The following is a 13,883-nucleotide window of genomic DNA, read 5'->3' as shown; positions in this document are numbered from 1 at the left end:
GGAGCCCTGCGTGGCCTGCTGTGAGGACGGTGTTCCCTTTGGCCCTGCCCTGCAGTGCCCCTGGACTTGCGTCTCTGTAGCTTCTCCCAGTCTGATGTCAGCCAGTTGTCTTGGATGACTTTTCGCGTCATTGAAATTTTCGCTCTGGAAATGTTTCTGCGAGGGGTCGAGAACATCTGCCTGACACTCAGATCTCAGTGTGCGATTTCAGAGCACCGCATCCTTGGGCCTGTGCAGAGTCCCGGGGGGAAGGGCTGCTGCTCAGAAGCTGTGGCCTTTGGTGGATGTGCCTGTCAGGTGTGCTGTCGCCCCACTTCCTGGGGCTGGGACCAGCTCCTGCAGCCCAGGCGGGTGCGTGGACTCTGCGAGAAGAGGCCGGAATCGCACGTGGGATCTCTGCTTCCTGTCTCTCTCTGTGGAGGAGCAGCTGGCTGGGGAGCGGAGTCCCCAGGGACTGGCCCCGTTCGATGCACCAGCCCCAAGGGATGCGCCCCTCTAAATGGTCAGCTGGGGGCTTTTGCGAGGGCCCCCTCCCACAGGCCTGGTGATGGAAGAGCCAGGGCTGGGCACAGGGGCTGACATTTCTCCAGAGAGGTGTCAGGAGCCATGACCACGGGGGCTGTCCCCAAATCTTTGGCACTGATGTAGGTTGTGGATTTGCAAGAAGATGGTGACAGAGTAGCTCCGAGGTGGTTGAGCCTGGGCTCTCTGTCCCTGTGACTCTATATTGGGCGAGCTCTGTCATTGGGCCCTCACTGGGGCTGGGAGAACAGGAAGCATAGGCCTCTCTGCAGGGCGTTTAGCTGGCTCGTCCATCCCGTTGGCACTCAGTGTGAGCTGGCAAAGTATGGCTCCCTCAGATACTGTGGGCCACCCTTGGAGTCTGGCTGCTGTTGGTGTCCTGGCGGGCTTTGATCTGGTGAGCCTCTGGGCCCAGCCATGCGCCTGGCTGGCTGAGTGACAGCGGAGCCCTAGGCAGCCAGCAGCAGCGGGCACTGGTCCAGCACCCCTGGACGTGCAGGGTCGCAAAGGAGTGTTGAAAGGAGGAGGCAAACAAGGCGTCTGGTGGGGCACCCACCCGCAGGCTATGCTGACTCTGTGGGGGTGGCCCCGGCCCCTTGATCTGAGTGCTCGGTGTCGGCCACGGCCCACACTGTCCCAGTGAGGTAGGTGGCCTTGCCCTGGCTCAGAGGAAGCACAGGCACACAGGGTTGGAGTCACCTGGCCTGGCCTTCCCAGAAGTCCGGAGCAGGGCCGCTCTCCGCCTGTCCCTAGCTGGAGCTCTGTGACCTGGCGACCCACCCTCAGCCATCTGGATTTCTCAAGAACCATCCGCATTATAAGAAAGCCGCCCGCCTGGCCAGCTTTGATCCCAGGGCCTCGGGGTTGCTGGCAGGCACTCAGGGGACCAAAGAGCCCTGTGCCTGGCTGTGCGCTGGGTCCAGGCGGGGTCGGGGTGACCAGGCAGGAGGCACACAGACTCTGTGGTGGGGACAGGAGAGGGGCCCACCTGCTAGTGCCCCCCGGCGGGAAGCTGCAAGGCGTGTCGGAGGGGAGTGGGTCGTGTGGCTGCCTTTCTCTGTCTGACTCACCGTGTGCTCTTCTTGAATCCCTCAGGGAATGTCAGTTCAATTCAGAGGGGAGTCTTAGCCTGCAGCCGCCTGCGACCTGCTGACACTTCCTAGTAGTTTAAAGGCACAGCTCCATTTAAAACTCTCACCTGCTGCCTTACTTTTTCGCTTTTTGGAAGATTTTCTCTAGCTGAGTCTGAATCAGGTGGATTATACTTTGTAGGGGTCGGGGGAGGAGGAGCAGGGCGACCCCGAGATGCCATTTGACTGTCTTTCTTCCTTCCCGCCCGGCATGTCAGGACGCCAGCAGAGAGAGCGGCAAAGCCTGCAAGGCCCACAAGACGGCCAAGGAGCACCGGGAGCGGCCACGCAAGGACTCCGAGGGCAAGGGCCCCTCCAAGGAGCCGGAGCGGGAGCAGGCCCGAGGCGCCAAGGACGCTGCACGGAAGCTGGGCGAGGGCCGGCCACCCAAGGAGGAGAAGGCCCCGCCACCCAAGGCCGCGTTTAAGGAGCCCAAGATGGCCTTGAAGGAGACCAAACTGGAGAGCCTGTCCCCCAAGGGCGGGCCCCCCCCACCGCCCCCTTCCAAGTCTTCCAGCAAGCGGCCGGCCGCCGCCGACTCACCCAAGCCCAGTGCCAAAAAGCAGAAGAAGAGCAGCTCCAAGGGGTCCAGGAGCGCCCCCGGCACCTCGCCCCGCACCTCGTCTTCCTTCTCGGACAAAAAGCCGGTCAAGGACAAGGGCAGCACCAAAGGGGAGAAGGTCAAGGCTGAGAGCGAGCCCCGAGAGGTCAAAAAGCCTCCGGAGGTGGAGGAGTCCAACTCAGAGGATGAAGCCTCCTTTAAGACAGAGGTGAGGCGCCTGTCCCCGCCCCGTCATCCCCGTCCCCCCGTCACCCCGTCCTTGTTATCTCTCTCAGCGCTGAGCCATGGGAAGCCTCGTTGGCCCTGAGGTCAGGCCCCGGGGAGGCTGGGGTCTGGACCCAGGGCTCCTGCTCGCTCCTGCAGCTTGGGCGCACCCGCGCTCGTCGCTAGCGCAGGCTCCCTGCCTGTGGGCCTGGGAAAGCCCGCCTCGTGCGGGCTGCGGGCTGTGAGGAGCCGGTGCCTCGGGAAGGGCAGCCGTGAGCCACAAAGGAGCCAGTAGCCGGGTAGCTGACTGGGGGTCCAGCCCTCCCTGGGGCCTCTCTGAGGCGGTGTCCTCTGTGAGTGCTGTTTGGCGTCTGGATGGACGGAGGGCTGGGTGAGTGAGCGAGTGACCCCCTCAGCTGCAGCAGCGCCTGGCCCGGTGCTCCATGGCCTTTCGCTGTTTCCAGATCTTCATTCGCTCTCAAAGGCGGAAGCATTGCCACCAGTGGTGCTGCCCAGGGCTCTGCTGGGGCTTCGGAAGTGGTTCTTGAAGCCAGAGCTGTTTTATGTCAGCGGTGCTGACGTCACGAGTGTGTGGCTTCCAGGGGTACCCCATTGGAGGCGACAGCACTAGGGGTAACGATTCGGCGCACAGGTAATAGGGCACCCGCTGGACTAAGGAGACACACAAGGCAGGCGATGCTCCGCGCCTGGCACTTCACACGGCCAGGAGACCCTGTTCGCCAGGGAACCTAAGGGGCGGGGCGCTGACAGCCTCCCGGCCGTCCGGGCCCGTCTCAGTAGCCTCCTTGGCCGCTGCAGGTTCTTTGGGTGCTGAACAGAGCCCAACCTGTCGCCTGCTCCCTCTGTCTGCTTGGCCCCCAGAGCTTGGACAGGTGCCTTCGCCCCCTTTCCACCCTAGATGCTTCCGGGCAAGGCCTTTCCGCACCCAGGGCCGGTGACCTACATTGGGAAGCGAAGTTGGGATCACACCCGGCTGGGATCCCCGTGAGCACCTGGGACGCCGTGTGGGAAGCCTCCCCGAGGTGCTGCTGCTCGGAGGGGCTGGATGTGTGGCATTTGCGGCCGGGCACCTTGGACCTGGCGCTGGGGTTTCTCGTGGAAGCCTCGGAGATTTCTCTCGGCTGAGCCTCGAGTCTCAGCCCTGAGACTTGTGAATGATGAGACTTAGCCACTCGAGGTTCGTGCAGGGATGAGACCTGGGCCACCAACAGGACGCCAGGGCTCTCCAGGGTTGTGGGACAGTTACTAAGTGACGTTTCCCGGCCTTGGGATTTCGGTGAGGTGGGGGAGGTGAGACAGTCTTCCAGAGCCAGGTCCCTGGCTTCTCTGACCGTCTCGGGCCGTCCCGGCCTGGAGGCTGCATGGGGTGCCACATCTGGAAAGCCGGGACTGCTGCATAGGACTTGGGTCACCTCCCACGTGGCCGAGAGGTGGCTGGCAGTGCCTCATCTGGGTCCCTGGGCTGAGCCCGCAGCTCCTCCGGCTGCTTCTCTCTGGTCTCCCTGGCCCAGGAGCGCTGGGAGCATGGCGGGCCCCTCTTCTGCCCTCCGCTAGATAACGTGGCAGCGCTTGCAGTGGCTCCTCGTGAGCCTTCGGACCTTTGTTCTTGGGCGGAGACCGTGTCCGCCCCTTAGGTCTGTGTAGGAGAGGGGGGCAAGTGCGTCTGAGATGCGTCTGACTGCCACCGCCACCGCACACGGGCACAGGGCAGGGCTGGAGCGGCCTCTCGGCCTGGCATTTCGTAGCTTGCTGCCTGCACACTGGGTGGCCACCACCCCGGACCGGCTCTACAAAACAGCCCGGCCCCGCTGTTTTGTATCAGTTTCACGGACCCTGCTACTCACGCCACCGGTTCAGATTCCCTGTTGTAGATGTCAGAGGCACGGTGGGCACCAGCCTCCGTGTGCTGGTGGCGGCCACGCCCAAACACAGAGCAGAGGCTGCAGGCCGGCTTTTACAGATGGGGAAACCGAGGCTGGAAACTGAGAACGGCCTTGGTCAGTTGGTGGGTCAGCCAGGGTCACATCCTGGACTTCGGAGCTGGGGTAAGAACTCAAGTCTGTGTGCAAGAGGGTTGCGTGGTTCCAGGCCCGTCGTTGGGGCTTGGAGGTTGCTCATCTTTGTGGTGCCCCCACAGTGGACAAGGGCTGGTGGCAATCTAGGCCAGGTTTCTGGAGGAGGGTTCCCCGGGGCACACACCAGCCCTCAGGTGTGTGAGTGGGTGGCGTCAGCAGGAGCCTGTTGGGAGGCCCTGGAGCAAGTGGCTTAGGCCATGGTGAACCCTGGAGAAGAGGCCCCTTAACTCCTCAGGTGGTGAGTGTTCTGCCCCAGGCGGCCTGGTCGCTCTCTGGGCTCCAGCCCTGCGGGCTGGGGCTGCCTCGGCCCGCGGACATCTGGAGGGGGAGGGGCCCCCGGGGGTCTCCTCACATGTGGCCTCGCCAGGACCAGGCAGATGCTGCCGGGTGCCTCTCCTGTCTCCCGGCCCCCTCCCTCCTCTTGACAACGGGAGATGGCCAGAGGCCATCAAGGTCCCAAGCGCTCAGGTGCTCAGCTTTCAGACGGTCCCCTGAGGCAAGAGGGCGGAGGCAGCCTCCTGGGTGTGGGCGTACTGAGCCAGGGCAGACTTTCTTGGCTGCTCTGCCCTTGCGAGCCCGTGCAGGCCCGCAGCCAGCTCGGCCACACACGCCTTCCGGGGCGGCCCGTTGGCAGGAACGCAGGCCCGTTCTGGCTCCGTGCTCTGTTTGGCAAGGCCGGAAGCCCCTTCTCCGAGTAGGGCTCTGGAATGACCAGTCCCTGTTCACCCTGGGAGGTGTGATAGCTCCGCCCCCTTATCATCTCACTCATATCCTAATGGCCTAGTTTGGCCTTTTACTGCCCCCTGGTGGCCGAGTCGGGGTGGGCAGCTTCAGGAAGAGGGAGGTTGTGACCTGCTGTGGGTACAGTGGACCAGGCTGGAGGCCACAGTGTACTCAGCTGCTTGTCGCATGCACACACACACTCGGTACCGCAGGGCACCGGCTGGGCGATGGCAGCACAGGCAGGAACACGGCTTTTTGTCGTTTAGCCCTGGGACAGGCAGTGGGGAAATGAGGGCAGAGTGAGAATCCGGGTCCCTGCCCCCCTCCTGTCCCTGTGGTGCCATGGTCCCTGCCAGCTCTTCCCCCACAGACGGGCGTGCCGCCCAGGCGCACAGGGACCGATGTGATCCGAGTTCCTCCTGGAACTTCTAGAAATTTGTCGAAGTTTCTCAGTGGGAAAAGAAGGGCCATTACCTTGTGAATGGGAGCCCGAGGCGTGCTGGGGCCAGGGCGGAGGCGGGACAGGTTCTCAGGTGTGTGCACCCATCCGCCTCTGTGCCTGGGCCGGGGTGCTTGGGGCCTGGCGCCTCTGCGACTTTCTCAGTGAGTGTCGGGGGGACCCGGTTGTGTGTCGCTGTTGCCTGGGTGATTTCTTGTCCACTCTTTTTGCTTGGACTGAAAGGTTGTTCTCTTCTCTCCCCGTCTGCCCCACCCCACCGTGGGGTGCAGTCTGCCCAGTCCAGCCCGTCCAGCTCCAGCTCCAGCTCCGACTCCAGTTCGGATTCAGATTTCGAGCCATCTCAGAACCACAGTCAAGGTGGGTGATGACAGAGGAAAGCAACTGGAAGTTTTCTGTGGCGTGTTGCTGTGGGAGCACCCCGACTCCGCCTGGAGGCCGTTGGGGTCCCAGGCAGGTTAGAGAACCGGGGTCACGAGCAGTTTCCCGGCGTGATGGGCTTTCGTGTGGGAGCTCACGCCACACCTGAGGCTCAGCAAAGCCCGAGTCTGACGGCCGTTGCTACACCTTACCCAGGGCCCGGGCAAGGGGGCGGGCGGGGGCTCAGGCCTGGGCTGCACTCACCCCGGGCGATTCTTCAGCGTATGACTGCTTGCCCACGCTGGGCCCCCAGAGGTCCCCGTCCCTAGTTGTGAGAGCTCAGGGAGTCTCCTAAAAGGAAAAGCAGAAGCAGGTCACCTGAGCACCCGCCAGGTGTGGGAAGTTCCTTCCTTCCAGTGTCCGTTCTCTGGCCCTGAGGGCTCCCCGTGTGTGTGACGGGGGCCAGAGCTGCACTGGCTGATGAGGTGCTGCTGTTTGCCCCACCCACGTCCAGATGCCCTCCATGCCAGCTCCCCCCGCCCCGGCGAAGGTAGCGCTGGTCCCTCTGCCCACCGTGCACCCCGCCCATCCCCACACGTGCTCCTGGGTCACACAGCGCGTCTGGCTGGCACCTTCTGCCTTTTCCCTGTAGGGGGGCGCGGGCTAGGAGTGGCGAGAGGGTGTGAGTCCCGCTTGGCTGCCCCGGAACCCCCTGGGGAGGCCTTGCACAGGCTCAGGGTGGGCCCAAGCGCTCCCGGCCTACAGGGTGTGGGTGTGCGAGGGCCCAGCTGAGCCCGCTGCCAACCCTCACACCGGAAGCATTTCTCCTGGTGGATTGGATGACAGTCTCTCCGCCGGGCCCCGCCCCCCCCGTCGCCTGCTGTCATTCTGCAGCGGGGGAGGGGGAGAGAGGAGGGAGGGGGGTGTTTCGGGAGGGTTCTGACCTGGGATTCAGACATGCTGTCGCTGAGGGAGCCTGGGGGATGGGCTCAAGCCCACACTCTCTCCAGGGGCTCTTATCTTTAGGGAAAGGGGGGGCGGGACCTGCTGAAGTGGGATCATGTGACCACGGTAATTGAGGCCTTTGTGTCCCTCTGTTGCCTTGGTAACAGGAATATAAACCAAGATGCCGTCTGTAGGGGACTGGAACTGGGCGCCTCTGGAGAAAGGGGAGGACTGGGCTGGGAGAAGCGGAGGGGGTGCTGAGGGTTGGGCAGGCCAGGGTCGGGGCACGGGCCGGGCAGGCGATCCTGTGGCCTGGGCTCTGGCTGCTCGCCCTCCCGGCAGGGCTGCCTGGGCCTGGCTCTAGGCAGAGGCTCTGACTTCAGCTCCTTTGGCTTTGGCTATGGAAGGGCCCTGTGGTCCTGCCTCGGACCAGGGGCCAAAGGCCTGTGAGCAGGGCCAGGAAGGTAGGGGATGTAGGGAAGCTAGAGGATCCCTTAGGGGTGGCCTTGGGGGCAGTCCTGGGAGCTAGGCGGCAGGCCCCACCTGGCCAGAGGGACTTGTAGGCGGGTTTGCGGGTGGTTTTGGGGGGTTTCGTCAAGAAGCTCCACGTGGCCCTCGGTGCAGAGGGGATGCTGCAGGGCTCAGGCGCAGCCCTGACCGCTCTCCCGCTCCCTCGTGCCCCGCAGGCCCCCTGCGCTCCATGGTGGAGGACCTGCAGTCGGAGGAGTCGGACGAGGACGACTCTTCATCAGGCGAGGAGGCCGCCGGCAAGACAAGCGCAGGGAGGGATTCCAGGTGCCTGGGCCGCGGGGGAACCGGTGGGCCTGGCTGATGGGCAGGGCCTGGAGGAGGCGGGGCCAGGGCAGGGTGTCCCCGGGGTGAGGACAAAGGGGGCAGCTGAGCTTGCTGGAGGGCACTCTGCCTGGGGCCACGCTGTTTCTCCTGCTGGGCAGAGTGCAGGCGCCGTAGGCATCCTTCCTCCTGTCACTGGAAGGAGGGGCTGTCCGGCAGGGGGGGCCACCACCGGAGAAGCAGGGGCAGCCAAGGGCTAGCCCTGATCTGAGGCGGAGGTGGGGTGTGGCTGGTTCCTCTCCTCTAGAGCCTGGGGACCTTTTTCCCCTTTCCCACGCGTGCGGCATGGGGTGAGGACAGACCCTGAGAACTGTCCAGTGGATACCCCAGACCCCTGGAACAAGCCCACTCGGGGAAGGTGTGCGTTCTCAGCCTCCAAATGGCAGCCTTGGCCCCAGGCCCGCAGAAAGGGTAGACCCCAGTCGGTGGCCGGTCAGGCCCAGATCCAGCCCCTTCTCCCTGGAAGCCAAGGCCCTTAGGCCTCAGCGGCTCCTTAAACCAGGCTGGTCACTGGGTCCGGTCTGCCAGCAGAGGTGTGCCCCGTCGGTGCTCGTGGGCAGTCTGTGTCGGGGTGGCTGGCGAGCCCTGCCGCCTTGAGGGTCTGGCTGTGGGCAGTCTGAGGCGGTGGCCCAGTGGGCTGGGGCGCGAGGAGAACCACCCAAGTCCCAGGAGTGGGTCCCCAATAGGTCCCCAGCCATCCCTGCTGGCACCATTCAGTGTGGACTCCGACTAGACGGGAGGAGCAGGGAACTGGGAGGGCTGACAGACACGGGTCCTGTTCTCCAGGGGGTCCCACGGTGGTGCAGGGACCAAACGTGCAGCAGCACTGTGAGTGTCCCCTGCTAGAGGCAGACGTGGTGGGCCAGGTGGGGTTCCCTGGGCACCAGCAGCGGCCTCACGTCCATGGTCAGGGCAGGGGCCACAAAGACCCTGACGCTGGTGCTGCTGCTGCTTGGGATGAGCTGGCCAAGCCCCATCTCATCCTGGTCTGCTCCCCAGGGGGCCCACAGTCTGCCACGGCCCCCGGCTACTGCCCGGTGGACCTGAGGAAGAGAAGGAAGCCAGGGGTGCGCAGGGCGATGAGGCCATGCCTGGGTCTGGCCACTGCGATAATGTCGCTTGGGTGACGAGGAGACGCTGCCTGCCTTTCCCCCTGGAGTGATTCACAGCTGGGAAGTTGGAGGCCTGAGCTTGGGGCCTTAGGGGAGAGCAGGTGCCCCAGAGCCCAGTGCTCACTGTGGGCGAAGTTAACCAGGGAAACGGACAGCCTCGATCTCGGGGGGAGTAAGACAGGTGCCCGAGATCCGGGCTCCTCACAGCGCTCCCTGGCGTTTCCCGGCACTGCCTTTGTGGTGGGGCTTTATGGTTTTAGGCAGAGGGGAAGGTGGCAGGCGGGATCTGCCACGTTGCAGATTTGGAGGAACCGTTGTCAGGCTCCCCCTCGCTGGATGAAGCCCAAAATGTCCATGAGGGACTGGGGATCCCAGACAGAGCCTCTCCCAAGGGGGCCCCCAGGGGGGCAGGGCAGAGGGTGGGCCTGTTCTGCCCCCCAGAGGGCTGGAGAGGAATTTGCTTCCTCTACATCCCTCCCTCTCTTCTCCAAGAGATTCTGGAAAAATCGCAAGGACTGTACCAGCTCACGTGCACAGAGGGCATGAGCGAAGCATGAGTCTGAGGGGAGGCTGTCCAGCCTGAGCTAGCCGGGGATTTTGGATGTTGAGTAACCACGCTCACCCTTGCCTCCCCAACAGCAGTGACCATGCGTCACTGTGAGCCAGCCCCTGCCCTGCACGCTCCTCTCGGAGACGTATCTTATGGGCGAGGAAATGGAGGCGCAGGCCCCCAGGAGCTTCGAGGTTGAGCTGCCACCAGACACACCATGGCCAGCGCCCTGCCAGCGGGGACTGCCCCTGCTGTCACTGAGGGAGCCTGCCGTCCAGCTGAGGTGGGACCCGCGCGTCCCCTCAGTGGACCTTGAAGGCGGCCCCACCTGCAGGACCACGTGAAAGGAGCCGAGCCCAGCCTCGGCGGACCGGCGGCGGGGCAGGAGCCCCAGGGTGCCCTGCCACTCTGGGGTCGCCCGCACGCCCGTTTCCTGTTTCGCGTGTCAGTGGCCACCCAGGGCTAAGTGGGCCCGGTCTCCCAAGCTCTGTTGGGCTCAGGCGTCGCTCACAGGGAGGGGCTGGCCGTTCGGCACGTGTGGTCAGGCTCGGGGCCCGGCGCAGCAGGGTGGCGAACGCCTGACGGGGCCGTGTCCCTCGTTCACCGTGTCCCTTGTTCTCCGTGTCCCTTGTCAGGCTGAGCTTCAGTGACAGCGACAGTGACAACAGTGCCGACTCCTGCCTGCCTAGCCGCGAGCCCCCGCCCCCCAAGAAGCCGCCCCCGCCCAGCAGCAAGGTGAGCCCAGCAGCTGCAGCCTGTGGGAGGAGGTCTCCGTGGTGGGCAGGTCTCCGTCAGGCCCCCGAGGTCTGTCTGCTCCCCAGGATGGGCTTCCTTTGCCGTTGGGGGCCAGATGAGGGCTGTTGGAGAGCCTGCGGGGCGCTGGGGAGGGGCACAGGTAGGAGCTGAGCGCAGATCCCAACTCGCCCTGCAGGCATCAGGCCGGAGGAGCCCGGAGCCCTGCAGCAAGCCGGAGAAGGTCCTCAAGAGGGGCGCCTATGACAAGGTGGGGCTCAGGTGCGGTGGGCGGGACCCAGGGTTTCAGAACGGGACAGGCCAGCCCAGGTGTGCCGAGCCCTCCTCTGTCCTGGGCCACGGCCGAGGTGGGCAGGGCCGGACATTCAGATGGGCCGAGGCCTTCCACTCAGTGCCATGTGCTGCCCGCAGGCCTACACGGACGAACTGGTGGAGCTGCACCGGAGGCTGATGGCTCTGCGGGAACGCAACGTGCTGCAGCAGGTACCAGGAGGGCGGCTGCCCTGGCCCTTTGGTCCTGGCCGAGGACACGGATGATCTCAGATGGGTCCCTGGGGCAGGGCGTGCCCATGAGGCCTGCAGGCTGCCGGATCCCTTACTGTAGCCCCAAGGAGCTGCCTCCTCCTCCTCCTCCTCCTCCTCCTCCTTGGGGTGCTGGTCAGGGGTGGGGCCACCCCAGCCCTAGCTCCTGTCCCCTGAAGCCATTCTGCCACCACGTTCCAGATCGTGAACCTGATCGAGGAGACTGGTCACTTCAATGTCACCAACACCACCTTCGACTTCGACCTCTTCTCCCTGGATGAGACCACCGTGCGCAAGCTGCAGAGCTACTTGGAGGCCGTGGCCACATGACCCTGGGCCGGGTGCCCGGCCCCTGTCACCGGGGTCCCGGGAGGCCACCCCTGGGCCCCGCCTGCCTTCCTCTCTCTCAACTCGCCCGCCCGCAGCACTGCCTTAGTCACCGCCCTGTCCTTGGCCCACACGGCCAGCTGCACTTTCCTCGTTGGCTCCCTGGCCTGCCCTCCCCACCAGCTCACCGGGAGCCCTGGGGCCAAGGGGGGCTGGGCCGGCGCTGCTACTGCTGCTCCCCAACACTCAGGGGCCGTCACCTGGGCCCCCCTTGGAAAGCGGCTTGTGTCGAAGGCAGCGCTGGGTCTCATTTTCGTAGAGGAATGAGTATGCCCGGCAGTGGGAGCCTCGCTCCGTGGTGGGGCATGCGTCACGGTGTCACTACTCAGGCTCGTCTGAGCAGCCGGGGTACCGCCTCCAGCCCCCCAAACGGTTCAGACGCACCTGCCGCACCCAGGACCTCAGGGGCCCGCTGCGCCAGGCGGGGCCCCGGCCCGTCCTCCGTGTGAGCGGGGCGCAGCCCTCTGCTCTCACTGCCGGGCCCCACACTGTCCAGTCCTCACGTGTGTGCGAGTGCGCGGAGGGTGCCAGAGCCGTGGCCGGGGCAGCGGTGCCCGTGGGGGGTGGGGGGCGAGTAGGGCGGGACTTTGAGGGTAAGATGTCTCCACTGGTCTTGTCGGGCCGGAGGCCGAGCCGGAGCGCCAGCTGGCCTCCTCCAGGTGCAGGGAGGACCCCCTCCCTCGGTGGTACGAGGACACCCGTCCTCCGGGGACTCGGAAGGCGCGGCCCGGGGCCTGTGAACACGACGACGGGGCAGTGAGCCCTCCCGCGCCCGGTCGCACTGGCGGCCGTCTCCAGGAGCCGCCCCTGGGCCCCAGCCGCTGCAGGCCGCCACTTGCGACGGGTCCCAGGGCTCAGCCGCTCTCTCTTTCATAGGATCCTCTTCTTCCCTTCTGTTGATCGAGTCTTCGAACGTTGAAAAAAAAAATGAGCTTTTGCCAAATAAGACGGGATAGCGTGTGGAGTCTTTCGAGGAGCGTCAGGACTCAGAGCCAGTCCCTCACGCCCAGCCCTGCCGGCGGCGGGCCCTCCAGGCACGGCTGTCCCTCTGGTTTGGGCCTGGCCCTCCCGTTTCTGCCATTCACAGCCCCCGAGCCCAGATTCTCCAAGGGCCGGGCCGGTTCCTCCCCACTCTGGCCCACCTGCAGTGGGTCTGCTGGGCGCTGGGGACCTGTTGGCTCAGCCTCTCTTTCCCCAGACCTCGACTCAAGGCTCCTGTGGGCCTCCACCCCCGACTTTTGCCCTGAACGAGATGTGGGAAAAAGGACGGGGGGCCCGGAGGTGGGCTCACTCTCTCCCTTCAACCCACTGTCAATCAGCCTCCCAGTCCCAGAGTTCCAGCATGGGGAGCACCACGCTCCCCTTCCCTGTGGTCCCCGACTCCTGTGCCCCTGTTCTGATTCTGTCTGTCACGCCCTGGGGAGCCCTGTCTCCCAGGCGCCCCGAACTCCGGCCTTCCTGGGAGCACTCTCGGTCTCGGGGGAGGCCCGAGAGCCGTCAGCGGAAAGCACCATGACTCCTCGCCACCCACTCGGGTTCTCCTGGTCCCACTGCTTCGAGGTATCAGGAAGAGGTCAGGCCTGGGTGACAGGTGCTGTGCTGTCACCGTTCCCTTCCCCAGGCAGGCCAGCAATACTCCGAAATGGGCACCTTTCTTCTCTGGAAAATCTCCAAGACATTGGACGGAAGGAACTGGCCTGAGCAGGCTGCTCCAGCAGCGGCGGCTGCCCGGCCCTCTCTGTGCAGAGGCTGCCGGGGTCACAGGCAGGAGACCCTGCTCCAGGATGCTGGCCTTCCTCCTCCACCAGGACCTCCCGGAAGGGACCGCAGGCTCCACGTGGCGACATGGGCGCCTGCCGCCTTGGAGCCAGGCCCTCCAGCCCGCTCATAATGGCAGCACTAAGCGGCCCTTCCTGCTGTTTCCAGGGCCTTAGGAAGCACCGACCATTTCTCAGTTACCTCCTCTGGCCAGAAGGCCTCCAGTGCTGTCCCCTGGAGCTGCTCTGGGCCAAGTGCTGGCCTGTGACCGCCTGATGGACGTGCCAGGCAGCCAGGGCCCCGACTGCAGCACCCCCAGCTGCTCCCCTACCCCACCCCCAGCTGCCCGGCAGCTGGGCCCGCGAGGGCTCTGGGGACGCTTCCATAGGAAGGGGCCGGCACTTTGTGATTGCCGCGCGTTTAGCGGCAAGCCCCCTGCCCCAGTGCGAACCCCTGTGTCTTGCTATCTCCTGAACAAAATGTAAACCGACGCCTGAAAGCAAAAGGTATCGAATACCTTTCTTACCCATAAGGGTTTTTACAAAGAATGTGTCTCACTAGGAACTAGGACACACCGGCCCAAGACCAACTCCCGGGCAAAAGGAATAAGGAGAATCGTGTTTGTAATAAGTTACAGGATTGTTTCTGTCCTGGATTTTAAACTTTTTGTTAAATTGTGAAATTATGGAGGAATTTTATAGAAAAAAAGTGAAATAAAGTCAGATGGGAAAGCAGACCTGCGTGTAGGGCCTCGTGCGTCCGCTTGGCTCCTCCTGCTGTGGAGTTGGTGGGGAACCCGAAGGACCGTGGCGCCCCTCGTTCTTGCTCCCTGTTTCATTGCTTCCGGGTCAGGACCAGGCTTGGGGGGTGGAGCGGGGCAGGGCAGCAGGACTCGGGACGGAGTGTGAGCAAGGTTGGTGTCCTGCGAGAATAGAGATGATGCCACCAGA

General features: G+C 64.5%; 1 protein-coding gene across 2 annotated transcripts in view; it reads left to right on the top strand.

The window, feature by feature from the left end:
• MLLT1 (MLLT1, super elongation complex subunit) overlaps window positions 1-13,669 on the top strand; it is a 58,859-nt gene extending 45,190 nt beyond the window's left edge. For both annotated transcript variants that reach the window (XM_023538554.1, XM_023538553.1), the window contains 7 exons: window positions 1,871-2,422; window positions 5,967-6,054; window positions 7,686-7,794; window positions 10,149-10,248; window positions 10,445-10,516; window positions 10,678-10,749; window positions 10,990-13,669. In XM_023538554.1, the coding sequence (XP_023394322.1) occupies window positions 1,871-2,422; window positions 5,967-6,054; window positions 7,686-7,794; window positions 10,149-10,248; window positions 10,445-10,516; window positions 10,678-10,749; window positions 10,990-11,118 (1,122 nt within the window). In that variant the 3' untranslated portion in view covers window positions 11,119-13,669. The remainder of the gene's footprint in view (window positions 1-1,870; window positions 2,423-5,966; window positions 6,055-7,685; window positions 7,795-10,148; window positions 10,249-10,444; window positions 10,517-10,677; window positions 10,750-10,989) is intronic.
• The last annotated feature ends 214 nt before the right edge of the window (window positions 13,670-13,883 follow it).

This window comes from Pteropus vampyrus, unplaced genomic scaffold (genome assembly GCF_000151845.1).
Source record: "Pteropus vampyrus isolate Shadow unplaced genomic scaffold, Pvam_2.0 Scaffold226, whole genome shotgun sequence".
NCBI lineage: Eukaryota > Metazoa > Chordata > Mammalia > Chiroptera > Pteropodidae > Pteropus > Pteropus vampyrus.
This window is presented reverse-complemented; position numbering and strand designations above follow the sequence as displayed.